Source organism: Nesoenas mayeri (assembly GCF_963082525.1).
Source record: "Nesoenas mayeri genome assembly, chromosome: 4".
NCBI lineage: Eukaryota > Metazoa > Chordata > Aves > Columbiformes > Columbidae > Nesoenas > Nesoenas mayeri.
In genome coordinates this window covers 35,228,488-35,250,228 of record NC_137540.1, presented here as the reverse complement: position 1 = coordinate 35,250,228, position 21,741 = coordinate 35,228,488, and the positions used below count along the sequence as shown (strand labels likewise).

The window sequence follows — 21,741 nt, the reverse complement described above, 5'->3', positions numbered from 1 at the left end:
GGTCTCTTGTCTGTGAAAGAAAAGCTAGGGAAGGCCTCCCTCCCAGAAAGATGCATGCTGAGAAAATTCTGATGCAAATGGTAACCTGTGAAGTTGGAAGAAAGAGGACTGCAAGGACATATACAAGCTAGGATGAATTTCTCAGCAGACGGTAAACAATTACATTTAAGATGGGGGTTAGGTGACAGGTGAAACAAAAATTGTATATTGATGTTAGCAGCCTGGGAAAGTGAGTGGGTTTGGCCTGAGGAAAGCAAAGAAACTGTTAATTGGACTGAGTCTAGGTAGAACTTCCAATCTCTAATAAGTAATATGTTATACATTGGGAGGGGGGAGCAGAAATCAAGATGGTTGATATGGAAGATCTTGATGAAAAGCTTTCTGTTTTTGCTTTAAAACAAATTCTAATTAATTTGTCTAAACTTTATGTTTACAACTCCATAGGGGTTTGTTATATAGCCTGGTACTAGACAATCCTTTCTCTTTATTTTATTTATGTTTTACAGTGAAGTTGTTAATAAATGGATTTTCTATTTGTATACATGTAGTAGATAGATATGTCAGTAAACTTCATTCCTTGACTTTGTGCTTATATCATTGGAATAAGTTGGTTACTGTCATAATAACTACTATTATTTTCCTCTGATAGCATTAGTTTAATCTCTTTAATCTTTGAAAGTCTTAATTTTGCAGATTCAAACCATTATATTCAAAATAAGTTCCTTAGAAATGAATAGCTTAGGAGCAGAATTTGTTTTTAATTTAGGGGTCATAATTGTTACAAAATCCTGGACAAAAATTGTGATTTCAAGCTTTATTTGTTCTTAAAAAAAAAAAAAAGTGGATTTTTTTTTTCCTTTAACATCATATTGTTATACAAACGTGATGACAAGATATATTTTTCTTTCTTCCTCATAGGAAACTACTTCTTCCATTCCAAGTTAAGGAATTCTACAGGTTAAGATAGTGGAATTGTTGAGTTGTTAATTTAACAGGTCAGCTGGTGCTTATCTGTGTTCCTGTTCTTCCCAGATAGTTTACTCCTGTGACTCACACAGAATCACAGAATGTTGGGGATTGGAAGGGACCTTGAAAGATCATCTAGTCCAGTCCCCCTGCCGGAGCAGGAACACCTAGGTGAGGTTACACAGGAAGGCGTCCAGGCAGGTCTTGAATGCCTCCAGAGTACGAGACTCCACAACTTCACTGGGCAGCCTGTTCCAGTGCTCTGTCACCCTCACTGAGAAGAAGTTTCTTCTCAAATTTAAGTGGAACCTTTTGTGCTTCAGTTTGTAACCATTACCCCTTGTCCTATCATTGTTTGTCACCGAGAAGAGCCTGGCTCCATCCTCGTAACACTCGCCCTTTACATATTTATAAACATTAATGAGGTCACCCCTCAGTCTCCTCTCCTCCAAGCTAAAGAGACCCAGCTCCCTCAGCCTTTCCTCATAAGGGAGATGCTCCACTCCCTTAATCATCTTTGTTGCCCTGCACTGGACCTTCTCCAGCAGCTCCCTGTCCTTCTTGAACTGAGGGGCCCAGAACTGGACACAATATTCCACATGTGGTCTTACCAGTAGAGAGGAAGGAGAACCTCTCTTGACCTACTAACCACCCGCCTTCTAATACACCCCAGGATGCCATTGGCCTTCCTGGCCACAAGGGCACAGTGCTGGCTCATGGTCATTCTGCTGTCCACCAGGATCCCCAGGTCCCTTTCCCCTACACTGCTCTCTAATAGGTCATTCCCCAGCTCCTTATTTTAGTGTCACCACCATAAACTGCCTCTGATTCACACAGTACTGTATTGATGAGTGCTAAGACAGAATTCAGGGAATCTATAGCTATATGCTTGCCCAGTGTTTTCTTCCCTGGGTATTTGCCATTTGTCATCATCAGTTACAGGATACTTCTCTCCTCACCACGTGGATTTTTTGATTTGTGTTTAGAGTGGCTTTAACATACAGCTGTGTTGCTGTGATATGATAGATCATGGATTCTGTCTATAGAGCTGTGGATTCTGCTTGATTTTGTAAATTCAGGCTACATTTTGAGTTTAGTCTGCAAAGGTAAATCTTTGTGCTATCTGTCCGGTCATGTCTGTGTTCCCACCTCGTGTGTCCCCCCACTCTGCCCTGCCTCCTTTCCTTTTATTGTTTGTCTTCTGCCATACTTAGTGAAAAGCATTATCAAGGAGAAGCACTTTTCCACATTGGGCATTTATCAACTGTCATTCAGTAGGAACTTTTGTTTTATAGCAGCTGATCAGGAAAGCTGTATCTTCCTGTTTCTGGAGCCTGATGAGGTTGCCCAGCTTCGTAAGCCCAGATCCTAAGGGATTCTCAAGAAAAGAGTGATCTGGAATAGGAGGAAGTGAGACTATGTTTACTTTTCTAAAAATTTGTGAATACTTGATTTTAAAGTTTAAATTTGTATCTGAAATATGCATTGCCTTGTTCTATGCATGATTGGGAAGATAAACTGTAAAACTGCACAGTCTTGCGTGGGATGCTGGGAAAGTTTGTATTTAGGCTACAAAAGGGTTCCAGAGATGTCAGGACTTGACATTACAGATAACTGAATGCTACTTTAGGTCTTGGGGAAAAAAATATACAGGAAGATCAGAAAAGAGTGATCTAAAAAGTGGTTTCTAGATTCTTTGGTTTCTAGAAACCATGGGGACCCAGTGTCTGGGTCCATAGTTGGATTCTGGTAGACAACCTGTACAGGACAAACATGAAGAGACATAATCACAGTTACATACTTGATACACAAAAGGAAGAGTATAAGTAGGGGTTTTGAAAACAACCTTTTTCTCATCTTGGAACAAATTAAAAGGTTGGTAGCAATAGAAAACAATCTGGTTAATATTTCTGTACTTAATTGTATATACTCCTGCTATTCTGACAGCAAATTATAGTCTAATGGCGTCTTCTAAAGGGTGGACTATTGTTAAGAATAAGATCTAAATTTGAATAAAACACCTGAGAGAATACATTGGATGTAAAATAAAGTGCTCATTGTCATGATCTCTCTGTTGTCCAGACTAGCATACTTGCTGGGATATTACAGCTCCCTTCATTTCACACATGAGGAGATGTGCATGTGGGAATGGGTGCATCTTGCCCAAAATTCAGGCAGGAAGCATCAAGGGTCCATTCCTACAAACTCTGAATTATGAGTACACTAAGTTGTGCCCCCAAGCCGTAAGGTAGATGTAACCAGGAGCCCCTTTTCCCCTTGCTCCATCCAGTGATAAATCCAAATAAATGAATTCCAGATGTGAAAGAAACAAGCTGTGCTCACCTCAGTATCTAGAGTCATTGTGTAAATAGTATATCTGAATTTCTTTGAGAAAGGACAAGTAGAACTAATAGGGTCAGTAGGTGTGAGTAGAGAGACAGAGAAATAAAAAGGGAAGAAGGGCTGGGGAGAAATAAGAAGAGATTAAAAGAAAGACAGTGGGAAGAGGAAAAGAAAAAAATGGAGCCTATTCTAAGTGCACCTGAGCCTCTGTGTAGCTAGGAAATCAACTGGAAGAAAAAGCAAAGATTTATTAAGTTTTTAAATGGAAGAAAACCAGAGAAGCTGCCAAAATATTTCTTTTAAATATGGCAAACTTGTGTGAGGTTGTTTATATGTACAATTTGAATGGATATTTTTTGGAGTGATTATTGAATTGCAGATAAACACTGAGGTTGTTGGATGTCAACCTCCTTGTTTCATTTCTATGGAGTATCATTTTCATATATATTTTTAAAAATTTTTCCCCAAAGAGAATTGTTTTTTGAAGGTATCATTGAAAAGCAATCTTTTTGTCTTTAATGTGGAACAGATTGCTTCAAATTATGGGTATTTTTTGAAACATTTTCCCAGGGACAAGGATTCTGGTTTGAAGAGTTTTACCTACCTTGATAAATTCCACTTCAGTTGTGCTATTCAGAAGCATTACTTAGTCTGCTCACAGCTGCAAGTACAGCCCTGTTGTGGGAGTTTGTAGCTTATCTGGCCCCATCACATTGCTTCCTTACTCTCCTCTGAAGCTACTGCTTATTAGAGATGCTGCTGCAGCAGAGTAACATTCAGTGTTCTTCTCAGCAGAATAGTCCCTTCGTACTACTTGTTTCTGTCTACATAATTCCCAACGTGAAAAGTAGGTTACTAAATTTATAATTAACCCAAAACTCAAATGAATATATACAGTGCTGTTGATAATTCTGTTTTGGAAACAAACAAAACCACATTGATATTTAAATGAAGAAGCATAAATAAGAAAACAAGCAAAACAGAGACTTTCACTTGAACATTTTCTGCCCTACTAGTTAAATATAATCATTACTTGACACCATTTGCCACAACATTCTCCTGAATAAACTGGCAGCTCATGGCCTGGATGTGAGTACTCTTCGGTGAGTTAAAAAAGCTGGCTGAATGGCTGGGCCCAAAGCATTGTAGTGAATTGAGTGAAATCCATTTGGTGTCTGGTCACAAGTGGTGTTCCCCAAGGCTCAGTATTGGGGCCAGTTCTGTTTAATATCTTTATCAATGGTCTGGAGGAGGGGATTGTGTGCACTCTCAGTAAGTTTGCAGACGACATCAAACTGGGTGGGAGTGTTGATCTGCTAGAGGGTGGGAAGGCCATACAGAGGGATCTGGACTGGTTGGATATATGGGCTGAGGCCAATTGTATGAGGTGTAACAAGACCACCTCCTGGTTTAACAAGTGCCACCTCCTGCACTTGGGTCACAACAATTCCGTGCAATGCTACAGGCTCGGGGAAGAGTGGCTGGAAAGCTGCTTGTTGGAAAAGGACCTGGGCGTGCTGGTCATCAGCCAGCTGAATGTGAGCCAGCAGTGTGCCTAGGTGGCCAAGAAGGCCAACAGCTTCCTGGCTTGTATCAACAATAGTGTAGCCAGCAGGAACAGGGCAGTGGTTGTCCCCCTGTACTCAGCCCTGGTGAGGCCCCACCTCAAATACTGCGTTGACTACAGGAAAGACATTGAGGTGCTGGAGAGAGTTTGGAGAAGGGCAATGAACCTGATGAGGGGCCTGGATCACAAATCTGATGAGGAGCAGCTGAGGGAACTGGGGCTGTTTAGCCTGGAGGCTGAGGGGTAGAGACCTTGTTGCTGTCTACAACTACATGAAAGGAGGTTGTAGTGAGGTGGCTGTCAGTCTCTTTTTCCAAATAAAAAGTAATACGGCAAGAGGAAATGGCATCAAGTTGCACCAGAGGAGATTTAGATTGGATATTAGGAAAAACATTTTCACTGTAATGGTTGTCAAACATTGGAACAGCCTACTTAAGGAAGTGGTTGATTCACCGTCCCTGGAAGTGTTTAAAAGATGTGTAGATGTGGTGCTTAGGGACATGGTTTAGTGGTGAACTTGGCATTGTGTAGTTAACAGTTGGACTTGATGATCTTAAAGGTCTTTTCCAACCGAAACCATTCTGTGATTCTAAAATTTAAAGACAGTAATTTCTCTACAGCTGTTTTCCTGTGATGTAAAATCCATGGCATCACCATCTTAGGGTTCCAGCTACTTTTCTCTGTCTTTTTTAGAGGTCTAATGTAATAAGACAATTACTGTGGAAAGCAAATGTATCTATCATTACCTTTGTTCCTAGGTTCACTCACTGTAGTAGTTAGCATTTCCAAAATCTACAAAATAAATCCTTAAAACATATTTTAAAATATATATTCCTGGTGTTTATAATTTCCAGTGTATAGAAAAATGTCATGAAGAAGTTGGTGAAATGCATAGAAGTTGGCAGGATGCATGGAAGTATCAAAGTGAAGCTGTTCAGAGTCTTGGCAATGTGCATAAGGAGGCTGGTGTTAATGTGATGTTACCAGGAAAATTAGAGAGATGTTTTGAGAATGGCACATTACATTCAGCAAAGATGAACAACCCGCCTCTGCAGAGGAAACGGGGTAGATCATGTTATATTTTTCTCCCTTCTTGAATGGGTGAGCACAGCTAAAAATGAATGTAAATAACAGTGACACAGAAAATTTCATGGAACACAAGTAACCTCCAGAATTTTTCTGTTAGTATCTTTTTTTTTCTTTTTTTTTCTTTTTTTTTTCTTTTTTTTTTTTTTTTTAATATTCTTTTTCTTTTTTCCTCCTCCATCTGTGGTTTTTGGCTCTTTTGTACACCTTTCTTAAATGCCTTTCTCACCACTGTTGCAAAGACTCAACACTTGAATTCTGGAAGATTTGAAGTTCAGTTATGTGCATCTAAATATATTAACTTCAGAAGATTAAACAGTGAGATTCCATGGAAAGTTCTGAGACAATTTCACATCCCATCAATGTTGCATCCATACTGGTAATCTTGTTTCCTGCTTATTGTTTTAAAAACCCTACACATTTCAGTCCAATTCTGCAACAGTTGTTATTAACAGTGTGTTAGCATAACAATAATTATTTTTCTTTTTTAAAATAAATCATCTAAAACTGAAGCACAGGCAGTGTTTATTTACTGACAACATCAGTGTTGTTGAGAGTCATCTCATTATACATATTCTGAAAAAAACACTTATTCTCTGTTCAATTTACAGTGGATACAGGTGTAGTGTTAAGTGTTGCACGTTAAATGAAAAAAAATAGTTGTGAGTCCATGAGGTGTATGAAATTCTAATGTATCTCGGTTGAGGTACATATGGTAATATAGCTAAATGGTCTTCTAGATTCTCATTTCTGATTTATTTTTGCATAAGCCACTCTTTATGTCTTCTCTCCTCCTATCTTAAAATAATAAAAAGACATTTTTCATGGATTTTTTAAAAGTAACTATTGCTGCAAGAGCAACAATTGTTGTAGTGCTGTGGATGCCCAGTGAATAACTGTGTTCATACTAACGACTGGAGATGTCTTAGCTGTGGGTGTCATAACATCACATATCAAGACATAACTGGAATAGGTCATTTGACGTATTTTCTTAAACAGTGATGTAGCATTCTAGATGAGAGACTTGATCATATTTTCTAGACTGCTGTGCTTTCTATGGCTTTTGGAAATATTTTTTTGTGTTTTAATTATGTCTTCCTAATCTTAATCTTTAAAATGGGATAGAAATCTAAAAATGGCAAGAGGGTATTAGGAAATTAGTGTTTCATTTACTCTGAGATTCTATTCTAAACATGCTTCAAAATTAACTTTTGATACTACTTTCTTGCCTAGAATATTGAGTCTATAAAAGTTGCAAGTTTATATATACACATAGGCCTAAGATATCATATCTGAATACTTTCAGATCAGCAATTCCAGTAACATGCATCAAATCAAATTTTAACCCATCACAATAACTTTGAAATTTCCCTTAGGATTCATTGAATGATGCATAAAATCAGTTACAGAACATATTGAGAGGATATGTTAAGGTTGGACAGGCAGTTTCAGTCTGGTGAGATGATAGTAGAAACAGGAGGGAGAGAGATTTCCTGTCTCTTCAAGAAATGTAAATTCATAAAAGATGAATTCCTTTTTTTTTTTTTTTCATAAGAGAAAGAACTAGTCTGTCATTCAAGACGTGCAAAGTTTGGATTGTTTTTCTTATGCTTAATAAACCAGCTATGAGAAACAAGTTGTCAGTGTTATGGGAGTAGATTAACTGATTTCCCCTGCAGCAGAAGAGTTTCAAGCCATGTAGATTGTGAGTTGACTTTCTTGGCCTGTGTTTTCCTCTAGGCTCAGAATCGAATGGTCTTTACAACTTCAAAGGATTCTCATACCAAGCCAGTTTGTAGGATGAAGCCTTTATCTGCACTATAGTAAATATCCTTACCGTAAGCAGTAGTGATAGTTTTCAAAACATGCTCAGGTTTCCCTAGTATTCCTGTAGTACTGATACAAGAATATTAGAAAAAAACTAATGCATACAGATATTCCTTTATATTTTTTGAAGCGGCTTTAGCCAGACTTGAATTGTATATCTTTACAAGTTTATTTCATACATTTCTTGTCCATAAAATGATTCTCTGTGTCTGATCTGTTTCAGGTGTTGATACAAAGTAACTATGATAGGGTTGTCACCTGAAGAAACCCAGTGAATATCTTTGGGTTGTCAGTCAATGCTGCTGATATTGTACTTCTGGCAATTCTTGATCTTGTGTGATGTATTAAATGAGGTGCAGCCCACAGCTGCATAGAAACATTCTGTGTTTCTGTATACAATGACAAGGGAGTCTTTAAAGAATCAATGACTCCTCATATTTCCCTGAATGGTGCCTCTGAACTATTTCTTAATGATCCTAGTGCCCTGCAGATCAAGTGAATGTATATGTTTTATTGATTTTTGTAAAGACTTAAGTGAATCATTATAGTCCTTGTGGCACTCATTTTTAACTTGAGTCCTGTTGAGTGCTTTAGTCTATGCAAACTTGTGAGAAATACAAGGTCTTGAGGGGGAGTTTGATTCGGTGGACGTAGAAAGTAAAATTAATTTAAAATAAGAATGAAGTTTAAAACACATGTATAATGAGCTTTGAAATTTTGTTTTAGTTTTATCAGTTTGTGAATTAGATATCATTAAAAAGTGATTTTCGCTGATTTTCATAACAATTGCCTTCATTCACATTTAAAAAATTGTTAAAATAAGGATTTGTAATATGTAAGCAATGCAGAGATAATCCTATTAAGAAAAATTAAAAATATCAGAAGGGTCAAGTCACCTACTGAGTAAAATTGTTTTTCGGGAGGTAGTACATACTGTTTATTAATTCAGCTGTATTACAGCTAAGTTTCTTTGTTCATTAAAACTGTTAAAATATCTTAAATTACGTTTCACTTAGTTAAAACTAGAGCATGTAAACACTGTAAAGGAAACTTAGAAATCACATTTGCTGGGTGAATTCCATGTAAATAAAAAAAGTATGCCTTAGGACTATAAAAATGGCTGCTCTGGTCCCAGGAACAGCTGGTCCAATACTTTTTTCCTTAACCATGGACTTAAGTTGAGTTCCAGGGAAGTGTAAGAATAATAATTTGTTCATACTATTCCAAGTGCTTGTGTGATCTCTTACTGCACATTTAAACTTCTGGAATCCACAGTGTCCTTTAGACAGAGGTTTTTTTTCAGTTCTGTCACTTCAAGCATGAAAACTACTGGCCTTCATTTTGAACCTGGCCTCTCACTCACTTATCTTGATGGCTTTCCAGTCTTAGAAGAAACAAGAGCCATCATTACCCTTTCCAGATTTTTCATGACAATCGTGATTTTGTAGACTTCTGTCAAAGCCCTCTATATTATCTGTTTTGTAAAAGAAAAATCAAAGCTATTATCATTTTTTTCATATTTAAACTGTTCTATACCCTTATCATGCTTGGTTATCATTTGAATTTTGTCTCTTTTGCAGAGGACCCAGAGCTGCATATGGTATTCACATGGACAAAACATGGGGCAAAATTATGTGGGTTTTGTTTGCTTTTAGCTCCTTTCCTAAGAATTCCTAATCTTTGAATTTTTCTCCATTAAAGAGGACAGAGTTGATAATACTACTTAATACTACTCCATCATATCTCTCCTGCCTAGTCAACTTACAGCCCATTGATCTAGATTCAAAGGATTGCTTTTGCTGTTGTATAATAGTTCTCCCTTCTATTGAATTTATCTACCAGTTTAGTGTTCAGGTTCTCAGTTTCATACTTCTCATATTGTACACCCATTCTTTGTATTCCAAGGAACTTTTTAAAACTATAGAGTTTGCTTTAATTGTAAACAGTTTGTTAGTGCATGCATCTATAAGCTTTTATGAAGTTTATTTTATTTAGTCTGTTTATTTCAGCTGAATTACTTTATTTTTTATTTTTTTTTTAAGAAATTTGCCTAAATGGTCATTTTGGTCCTAACAAAATCAGAAAATGAAAGCTGTTTCAGTAATAAAAGAATTTGATGCTAAATTCACTAAAGCAAGAGGTCAGCTGAAATATTCTACTTTATCCTGATTTTGAAAACCTGAAGCATTCTTAAAGTGTCTAGGTAATTTAATAAAGAATACTGCATTTGATGTTTGTAAGAGGAAATAGAAACCATGGGCTTTTTGTTTCACATTTGTCTTTCAGAGAAGCTTTAAGTTCTTCCATAAAATAAATGTTTCCTAGCATGACCTATCAATCACACTCCATTAAATCTCATTGGCCAGTATTATAAGTAAAGCTTCAGAGAAGATTGTGTTTGCTTTTATAGTTTCTGTTAATTTTCTGCACAGAATTGGTTTGTACAGGACTCCCTAAAAACTAGAACTATCATAATATTATAATTGTCAACAAAAGGTGATTTTTCAAGTCTCTTTTCAGCAAAGATGAAAGATGAATAAATGTTCATTATAATGGTAAGTCTGTTAAGAGCTTTTGATTTTGAATAGCAACCATAATGCTGTGATATAAAAGTAGCATCCCCTGCTATGCTGGCCATAAGGCTGGAAATAAGCCATCCTGAATTTTAATCCAAACTCTGCAGCTAAAACATTAAGGAGTCATGAAGAGGTTATTTATGCTTTTTTTTTTTTTCCTTGTATGCTGTTAAATGGATTATGAGAACAGAAAGACTCATTTGCTGGCATAAGACCCTAGAGAACAGCCACTCATGAACTATGTTCTGTTACTTCTCCTGAAACATTCTACTAAATATATGAGTAATATGTTTAAAACAAATTCAAATCAGAAGATACAGCAGAAAATTACAAAATTTGTCATGCTAATGGTGATGTGTACTGATTTTAAAATTGATGTAAAAGAACAGCAAAATGACACTGATGAAAAAGCTTTTGTTATACCATTTTCAGGAAAGTGGGATCAATGCCAGAAGAGGAGAATGTCCTGGTTTTGCCTGGGATAGAGCTAATTTTCTTCCTAGTAGCTGGTATAATGCCATGTTTTGGATTTAGTATGGGAAGAGTGCTGATAATGCACTGATATTTGGGTTGTTGATAAGCAGTGTTTTATATTGTCAGGGACTTTGCAGCATAGAGGCTGGTGGTGCACAAGAAACTGGGATGGGGCACAGCTGTGACAGTTGACCCAGAGTGGCCAAAGGGGTATTCAACACCATATGATGTCTTTCTCAGTATATAAACATGGGGACTTGGCTGGGCGGTGGTAACCACTGCTCAGGAACTGGCTGAGTTATCAGTCAACACGTGACGAGCAATTACCCTGTGCATCACTTGGTTTATATATATATATATATATATATATATTTATGATTATTATTCCCTTCCTGTCCTGTTAAACTGTCTTTATCTTAACCCATGAGGTTTACCTTTTTTCAGTTCCCTACCCCATACTACTGGGGAGGGGGGTGAGTGAACAGCTGTGTGTGGTGTCTAGCTGCCTGCCGGGTTAAACCACAACAAAATGGCACATTTCCTAGCTGCATTTCAGCTACTTCAAACCACCAAGTAATGCTGTCCATTAAATACACAGCTTACTGTAGTACATGGATGAAACTTATTTGCTTGTTTTTAAATGGTGATTGCTTTTAAATTAAGTTTGAAATAGGCAAAGAAAATAAATACAGGCTTAATGTGGTCTTAATTTTAGATACTGGGAACCAGTCTGCGTAATGTTTATTAGTTCAGACTCAAAAGTGTGTTTTGTGGCTGCTCTGAATAAATACATACAACTTAAGTAAGTTAGAGGGTTCAAAATGTATATTTGTTAATGGAATTAAATTAACCAAAACAATCTGCATTTGCATAAGATCTTCTTTCCTTTAATAGATAATCAATTATAAAGTGATATACAAAGTCCCAATTTAACATTTTCTCATACATTTTAGCTATCAAAAACTTTTATTCAGAATGACATTGTGACTTTTCTTTACTGGTCATAAGACATAGTAAGGCACCACTTAATGTCAAGAAATCTCATATGCTTCAGTCTTTTTCCTCCTAGTGGCCTGATTTGGTATCCTATGACAAAAATGTTTTATGATTGTGTGCAGTCCCTACCGACTGTTTTGGGCCATCAAGGGAGTTGGAAATAAGATTTCTTTTTTTCATGTACGGGCAGAGAACTGAAGAGCCCAGCTTTCACTATTCTTTAACTTCCTCCGAAAACTCAAATAAATAAAAATGTAACAACTATTTTTATAAATGCACTCATTGTATTTAGGATTAAGAAAATAAAAAGGTTGATCAAAGTACTGCACAGCTATCACCTTTATTTTTTTTTCCTAGCACTACCCTACCCTTCCTGTTATGTTTTAAAAATACAGTGATACCATTTTATCTGTTGGCTTACAAGAATATCAATATAGCTTAACTTAAACAAAGAATGATAACCCCAGATGTATGACTCTTGAAAAAATTCAACTTAAAGTAGGGTTCCATTATTGATTTATCCCTATTGCTTTTGGGATATTTTTGCAAAATGTCAGCTTTGAAAACTCCTTTTCCTGCCTTTCACAGTTTAATTACTAAATGTTGGGCAAACTAAGAAAATTTAAGCATGTACACTCTATTCATATTGATCATCATTTGAAGTATTGTAATACCTTCCTCAGAATTATTTATGCTTAGCTGCTTTCACTTGTATTGGTTGATAAATTTTAAAATTTTCCTAAGGTGAGCTGCATGTAGAGCTAGAAGCTCTATAAGTGAACACACTCACTGTATGTGTCTTCATGTATTTTACATTGTAAGCTATTTAGGGAAAGCCATTTGAATGCATTGTCTGTATCTTCCAAAAATACCTGTCTATGGGACATGCAACAGAGATGAACACTTTAAGCTTTAAAACAAAGGTAACAATGGTGTATAGTGATGTATATCAATGATATGATACATTTTAAAACAAAACAAGAAACAGAAGATACCTGATAAATGTCTTATTTCTTTGCTGATTCAGTAGGATTGATGTTATTTTGCATTTGGTTTCAGTAAGTTCTGAAGATATTTTAGAAAGATACCATAAAGATATTTATAACAGAAAATATGTATAAAAATGTAATAGAAAAACTTGTCTTATTTTGATCCAATTTTAACTGTAGGAGAAACAAAAGTAAGTCTCTAACATAGATTCTAGACAGCTAGCAATAGGCAATGAGAAAATAAATATTTCCATCCTTTTCAGTAAAGCGCTTGATATGATCCCACATGAGAACCTGTTCAGTCAACTAAAGCACCAGGAGTTAGTAGAGAAATCATAAAAATAAGGAGCTGGCTGAAAGGAAGGTGATTACGTCTTTAATGAAATAGGAAGAGAACACTCTGAGAGTTATTAGTGAAGTTCTTCAATAGCCTCCTGGGAAGCAAACTTATTTTATGCTTTCACTAATACCCTTACAAAAAAAAAAAAAAATGGATTACTGTAGTAGAGAAATTGGACAACCTCGTAACTATACCTCTAGCTTTTCTTTTTCTTTTTTTTTTTTTTTTTCCTTTTCCCCCCTTTAGCTGAAAGAATGTATCCAGTGACTTTTTTGTAGCTAAAGGCAGAGGGTGTGTGCGTGAGACTGATATTGTACCTGGAAGAATTGCAAAGTGTGATTAGTACAGTATACTATAGTAGAGCATTCATGCTTCTGATAATGACAAGTCATAGAAGGTAAAGCCTACTGGCTTCTTACATATAATATTACTGCTCTGTAACCAACAATATTATTTTTTTTTTTTTTTTACTTGGTGTTATATTAATAAACTGAATTCATTCCATTTCCATTTTTTCAAAGCTTTACTCTGCTTTTTCACTTAAAATTAAATAAACAAAATGTGTGAGACTAAACTTCAAAGAATTATCATTGCTTTACAAGGGCAATATAGAGGGAAAGCTTGGAGTCATCGTAGCAGGTGGTATATCCCAGTGACATCACTTCAGTCTCTGAAAAGAAAAATCATTTGCTCTCAGAACCAGGTTTATTTCTTTTAGGGAGGAGGGGAGAGATGGCAAATACATCTCTGAGTTCCTGGGCCTTTTCTAAGGGCATGTAATGGAGCCGGAGCTATGAGAGGTGCTGCCCTGTGCACCTGAAAGCACTTGGCACACACTAGACACTTCCCCCCCACATCAGTGTGTGCCCTTTCCACCTTTCCACCCTGGCTGCAGACAGTTCATCAGCAGGGTTTTTCAGGAAGTCATTTGTCAAATAACTCTTCTCTTGGTACAGCTCTGTAGACTTAAGGGTTTTTGAGTTGAGTGGCAGTGGTTCATTTTTTTTTTTTTTTTTCCCCCCACCATTAAGGAGAAAATACATACAATGGTTTTATCTTTAGAAAATAAGACTAATTATCATGTAACATGTATTTTTTATTAAATAATGATTTAAAATATACATAATTGTATAATATATTCCTTTTTTTTTACTTAAATGTTATTCAGAACTTTGAGGGAAAGCAGTTACAAAATTGTAAATATCAGTGTTTGTTTTTTTCACAACTTTTCAGAAATATGTAACATCAGTGCATTGACCAGTTCCAGGTAGCATTCTTAATTTTATGAAATATGAACATGATGTCATGATCACTGTTGTGTGACTTTCCTGAATTAACTTCTGAATTATAATTGTAAAAGTCAGTTTTCTAGTTGACTTTTGAAAACATGTGTAATTACTCCTTATACATGGAATATCAGAATATTTGAGATCATTGCATAGTGAATTTTATAAAGATGCAAAGTATTAATACTATCAGTTCTGTACCAGAAATTTTGAATTGTTCCGTAGCCATTCAGGTATGTCTCAGGAAGTCTGCATGACAGTCTGAAGAAACATCTCTGAAAAGCTTCACACAGACGAAGGAAATAAAAAAAAACCTGTAGTATATAGTACAATATTCAAGTTAATATTTACATTTCCTTAGTGTAAGACATTGTGTCAGATAAAAAGGAATCAGTCTCATTTGAGCATGTCTGTTGAGCTGCATCACTTGAGTTTTGAGTCATAGAACATTCTTGCTGGAAAATAAATTAATCAGGTGTTTTTTGTTGTCTAAATATAAATTAATATTTATAATCACACAAAATTGAAGCATCGAGTTTAATTATAGAACAAGAAAGCTTTGCTTTCTGAAGATACTGAGATGTCTCTCTGATGCTTGCATTTTGGAATAATAAAAAATCGTGTTAATTACAAAGTATTGCTTTTATGAGGCTAAAAAGAACTTACAAAGTATCTTAGCTAGCTTACAAGTTGCTGCTTTGCTATAATGGAAAGATAATGTCTGTCTTATATTAAAGTAATTTGGTAATTGAAAGACAATAGATACATGATGCCCTTTGTAGTTTACGTAAAAAGAAAGATAAAAAACCTAGAGATTATTCATGCTTTAGCAGCGGAGTGGAAAAATTACAATTTGGATGATCTTCAACTCCTATATAACTCTCATACGTCTCATATGGAAAAATCCTTACAAATGTAGAATTTTAATAGGTTATATTTAATTGGGCACACCACAAGTGAAAAGACAAGTCTCAGCTGTTCATCCTCTCACATATGGGCAATTACACAAGAGGGAAGAGTATACGATATCATCAAATTAACGGGTATCACTCACTCTCTTTTTATGTAAGTGTCCAAATCAGTTGTGGGACATAGAAGTTATTATTAGAGCTGGTTAGTACATAGATTAGTGGAGAAAATTGCAAGAGACAAACTGCTGCTACACATCGGGATATTTAAAAGATTATTTGAAAAACTGAGTAATGATGACGTTCTGGTTTACCTGAAAAATTAGTGGTGGTGGTTTTGGTCTTGTATTGTTTTTAGTTGGATTGAAATGAACTTGGATGCTCCCACAGTTTATTTTCTTTCTTGTTGAAATTGTAGAAATTTGTTCAGCTACTTTGGTTTTAGTTTGTGTTATGGTACAAAGGTAGTTACTAAAGTTATACATTATTTTTCTTGCAATATGAAATACCAGGGGCAGTGAAAAATAGAAGAAGATGTACTTTCTGTATTGTTTAGTTGAAAGGGTTGAGAGTACTTCTCTCCTAGTATTAATTTTATTTACTTGTTTTTGCATCAAGCAGATTTGTTCCAAAATTGTATGGCAAAGGCTTCCTTAAATTGAATATAAAAATATTTCTCCTTTAAAGACTATATACTCTGTATTTACTATCATATTTATTCATACTAAATTTAATTTCATTAAGATTTTCTTTACTTAAGAAACAAAACATATAATGTTGTAGTCACACATGTTTTTAGATGTTTCAAGTACCATGCCAAAACCTTTCTTCATTCTCACAGGATATAAAGTGACTTAGAATTTGTTGCACTGGTTTTAAAAATGTTGGATAGTTTTCAAGAGTGATATTGAAGTTTTTTCATAGTTCAGACAGTGAATGTGAAAAAGTAATTTTATGTTCCTAAAATTTCTCATATTTATTGAATTTTCTCATATGCATGCATCTATGCAGAATGTGTGTCTGAGTGTATTCTTGGTGGTTTTGCTTCTAAACATGTTACCCATTTGTCTATCTTGAAGAAAAAACCAAAACACACACACACTCTCCAACCTTACACACACAACCATGGCACACTTTTGAAAATGCCTCCTCTAAATTTACTACTTTACAGATATTTTACACTAGGGTATTTTAGGTATTACTAAATAAATTGAAAATGGCTTGGCAAGCTTTGTTAAACAGCTTATCAGCACTAGCAACTTCTATTGTACTCACTGTAAATACAAAAAATAGATGGCAAATATTTGTGTATTGCGATAATTCACAATTTTTCAGGTGATGCACTGCGTTTACTTCAAGTTTGTCATTAACTCTTACAAAGTATTGTAGTCTCTACTTCTGCCAGCTGCTATAGTCCATCCTCGTTGTTGCTTCTGTTCCTTGCCCGACAGAGCTGTTTCAGAATTGATGCTATAAAGTACTCTGTTTTCTTTTAAGGCGGGGCGGGGGGGTGTTTGCTTATCTCTTTTTTTCTTTTTTGTATTTAGAGTTTAAAGACTGTTTAACACTGTTTTTTAAAGAACTACATAAACTTTTGTGTTAGGAGGAATGCATGTTCTTCTGAGACTGAAATGGGAGAGATTACTAATGTCTGTGTGATCTGGAAAGCATGTATTCACTAATATTAAGTAAAAATCCCCACAAAAACTGGCTTGACAGAATAGAAACAATGTACTTCAATTTTTTATTCAGAATGCAGCATTCACATTTCAGTTTCAGTCCTGTGTGTTTTGTAATCTGAGCACCATCTGTATTTTTCTTTTCTGGAAATGAAGTCCTATGAATGACTCTTTTAGCAGTGCTGCCATCTTAGTTCAGACAAAGGTGCTGACTACTCCACTGCATTGGCCTCAACTGTCAAATAACTTCTGGTGTCTGACTTTGGATACGTTGTCATGTTTATGACAGTCTTACCTCTGAAATTCATTTTCATGTTAAATGCTTCTCTTCTGACAGGGTGATACTTGTCAGTCAGTTTAATTGAAATGTCATGCTGACCTTTATTTGAAATACTCTGAACTTCCTGTGATTGTTGGAAGTTCTTTTTACTTTGATTCCAATTAAAATCCTTAAATTACCAGTTTACAAAACCTGCATGCTAATTAACCTTATGAAGCTGCATGCTCATTAATCTTACAAACAATATATCTTTTGCAGAGGTAGTTCAGCTGAATCTGCCTGAAGATCAAAAGCTAAGCACCACTGCAGCAACGGTGGGACAAAGTGCTGTCTTAAGTTGTGCGATCCAGGGAACTCTGAGACCTCCCATCATCTGGAAGAGGAACAATGTCATTCTGAACAGCTTAGATTTGGAAGATATCAATGTAAGTAAGGCAAAACTCTATTCAACAGCTTATTTTCAAAACTTTTAATAAAGAACAGAAAAGTGATATGTAACAAGCTCTATACTCCTAATGTTTCAAAGAAAAGAAATGGAAATTAAATGCCTGCCAAACTCAGTCTGGTTTTTTTGTTGGTCTTTTTTGTATGTGTTGTTTTTTGTTTTTGTTTTTTATGTTGATGTTTGTTTGGTTGGTTGGTTTTGTTTTTATTTGGTTTTTGCTTTGTTTTGTTTTTTTTTTTACTGTGTATACAAGTCCTTGTTGTTAAATATAGAGAAAATATGTTTCACAGAGCATTTAAAATAATAAATATAGCAATAAAAGTACATGAGGCCAAAATCGTATCCCAAAATACAGTCAGCATTGTACATTCAGGGTAATAGAGTCTTCAAACATATATAAAAAAAAAAAAAAAGACATCTAAGAGATGAACATGTTAAGAAATTAATACTGACTTGTTACTAGTGTGATGTTTGTACTGAATTTATAGTCTAATAATTCAGTAAAGAAAATTCCCAAAATAAGTATTTGGCTATGAAACTGGTTGTTTTCATCATTCCTCCAAATATTCAGCAGTGTAAATGGTACTTCTCAAAGAATCGTTAGTGAATATCCAGCATATATGGTACTTCTGAAAGAATCATCAGTCAATATTAGTATAAATATTAGAGAGGCAAATATTTACCACCTGACTTTGCCATGACCTCAAAATGTGGAGCAAAATAGAAAATTAGAAAAATAAATACATCTTCTGACCAAACTACACATAAGCTTTCGGCTGTATTTTGCTTGCTTGTGGGTATGCTTACTTTGGTCATGGTATGTTAGCAAAACATGGACAAACGCTTGCATGGGGAATTGTGTTTGCTTTCTGATGCAAGTGAGTCCAAGATCACTAGAACTGTTACATGTGTGGAATATTGCCACAATCAGGTATCTGGTTTGCTTATTTTTGTTTCATTTTCTTATGAATGCTTTTATTTCTAAGGTAGTACTTCACCTTTGTTTTGTCTTGTTTTCTGTTTTTACTTTAGTTCTGCTTGTAAATTCAGCTTGCTTGCAGTGGCACTTTGTAAAATAAGGGGCAGTTTGAAAGCTCATCTTGCTTGAATGGTAGCTCTAAGAGTCTTTGGATAAAACCAGCATCTTTTGAGAAGTTCTCAGTTGAATAATTGTTGCTTTTTTTAGTTTGGTATTAATCATGTGCCTGACATTCAAAAGTATCTTGCTCATGTTCACAAGCTCCTTTCTGCAATATTTGTTAGCTTTCTGTAAATATTCATGATGCTTGTAAATAATGATTTGGAGTTCTTACTAATCATTTCTAAGTATAATACATGGAGTGCTGTAGATGGAAAAAGGAACATGCATCTGGACACAGAGAAATAAAAGGGAAATGATGAATAGAAATAATGAAGCTAACAGTTCAGTTTCAAACTGAAAGGTTCAATTGACTGTATTTGCAGATGTGAAAAGAGAATTGTGAGTATGAAAATGAAAAAAAAAAAAAAAAAGAAAGAAACCAAACAACATGAAAACTGAAAAACAAACCACAGAGAAATTTCATGTACTGGGTGCAGGTGCCCAGATGTTGGCAGTGGGAGCTGCAGAGGTGGCCTCTGAGGGAAGAGGCCGAGGATAGCCCATGCTGGACACACTTGCAGTCAGTTCAAATGGACCCACCACAGGGCACAACTGAGCTCCTCAGCCACACTCTTGGCACCTTTGGGAAGACATTTGGATAAGGGCATTAAACACCAGAGACAGAGGAGTAGAGAACAAAACCAGCAAGAAACAGCAAAGGGAAGTCCAAGGCTGGAGTAGGAGGAGGTGGAGCAGTTATCCACAGCAGCCAGTGGGGAACCCACACCACGGCAGGTTTATATGGAAGGACTTCAAGCCATGGAGAGTCCTGGCTGGAGCAGACAAAAGGGCGAGCAGGAAGGAGATGCAGGGAGAAACTGCTGTGTGCTGACTATACCCCTCCAACCTTCTGTACCACTCAAGTGGATGGTAAAGGAGTTGGGAGTGGAGTTGAGCCTGAGGAAGGCAGGGAAGAAATCTCTTGTTTTAATAATGTATGTTTTGTTGTTTTGTTTTGTTTTGTTTTGTTTTGTTTTGTTTTGTTTTTCCCCCACCACGCAAATTTGTAATTACTTGTTTATTCTAATTGCCAATAAATTAAGCTACATTTCCTAAGGTTGACTCTGTTTTGCCCACCATGGTAATTAGTAAGCAATCTTCCTATCTTTATCTCAACTCATGGGCTTTCTTATTCATGTTCCTCTTATTTTTTCCCTATGTCTTCCTGTGGGAGGCTGTGAGGGAATGAGTAAGCAAGCAGCTGGGTGCGAGTTTGGCTATTAGCCAGGGCCAACCCTGCACACTTTTGAAGTACTTACCTTATCTGGAAGAGAGTCAAGTATGGAATTTTTGAAGACTCATGGGATGCCCAATTTTGAAGCCATATTGTAGTGGTGATCAGACATTCAAAGCAAAGTTGCAATTGCTAGAATTGTCCAGATTTGTTTATATTTAATAAGAAAGGAGGAACGTGTGATGGCATACTGGATTGACAACCCACAAACATAAAAAGAAGGATCTACAAAGTGTTACCTGAGTTCTGGAAATGATATCTGTGTGTGTATTTTGTGTACAGAAAGAACTGTAAATGGAGTAAAAGCTTCAAGTGACAGTAGTGCATAATTCTGAAGATGAATGTATTCATCATTTATTTGTTAGCTTAAGAAAAACATAAACTGGAATGCTTAGAAGTCTTTTTAAGCAAAATTATGTTATAGCTTAGTCTTTTAATATTAACAGTTTAGTTATGATTCAAATATAGAAAGAGAATGAGAATGATAGATCTGATATCCATGGAGTGAGGCACTAAAATTAGTAGCACTTAAATATGCATAGGTAATATTCATCTAATATGTCTTTGTAGTTAAATTAACAAAGGGTGGAACAAAGAGTTAATGGAGTCTGGATACACCAGAAAAATCCCACCACCAACAAAAAAAGCATTGAGTTAAATTGGTCCTCAGAGTCTCTTTCCTTCAAAATTTATTTTACATGTGTAATTGTTTGCATTGATTTGATCCCCCTATTTTTATTTCTAGATCTTCCCTTTGCTTGTCTCTTTATGTCTTCCATATATCTGTGGTCATTCCGTGCCTTTCTGAACCTCGTTCATCAGATATTCTGTGTTTGGTTCTTACAGTTTCACATTTGCTTAGAGCTTGTTATGTAGCCATAATTTAGTATCCATTCAGGCAACGTAATAAAAATAAAACCTTGGGGAAAAGAAAAATAATTGGAAAAAAAAAAAGAGTAGTGTTTTATATTTCACTATGGAAAATGAATTTAGTACTTAAATATTAACTTCAAAGGAACAAAAGCAGAGAGAAACATAGTGTGCTCAAGTTTATGTCGCAATTTAACCACCAAAGAATATGTTGTACTTATTCAGGCAATTTTAAACATTCAAATCCACTAAGTCCTTGTATAATTTAAGATGTCCCCAGAGGCAATGTATTCTAGGCTTTACTATGGCTATATTATAAACTCCAATCATGTTTGTCTAACTCTGGGAATTATTAATTTACTCAGTTATACAAGAACCACATCCATGAATCTCAAGACTAATGTTGTGTGAATAGTAGTACACTCTCTGAACAAACAAACAAACAACATGACAACCACTGTCCTGGGAAGATAGGATTTTTTTTTTTTTTTTTTGAGCCAAACTCATCAAAGATCTTCATAAATGGAAGTTAGAACATATATAGGAAACTAGACTAAGAGGTACCGCCAATATGATTGTGTAAATCATTGCAAGTGCTCATACTTAGAAATTAAATTTTTGCCATATGCAGTTCTCAATGTGAGTTAAGCTATGGGCTTCAGAGAGGGACAAACTCAGAACAATAAAATGGTCTAGTGTTTTGCGAAACAGAAAAATACAACAAGAAAAAGCAA

General features: G+C 35.6%; 1 protein-coding gene across 1 annotated transcript in view; it reads left to right on the top strand.

Moving 5' to 3' along the window:
• The window catches only part of FSTL5 (follistatin like 5), a gene marked incomplete at both ends in the record, with an annotated part of 271,920 nt that overhangs the window by 161,211 nt on the left and 88,968 nt on the right, over nucleotides 1–21,741 (top strand). The window contains one exon of the mRNA XM_080343428.1: nucleotides 17,576–17,742. Coding sequence (XP_080199554.1) covers nucleotides 17,576–17,742 — 167 coding nt within the window. The remainder of the gene's footprint in view (nucleotides 1–17,575; nucleotides 17,743–21,741) is intronic.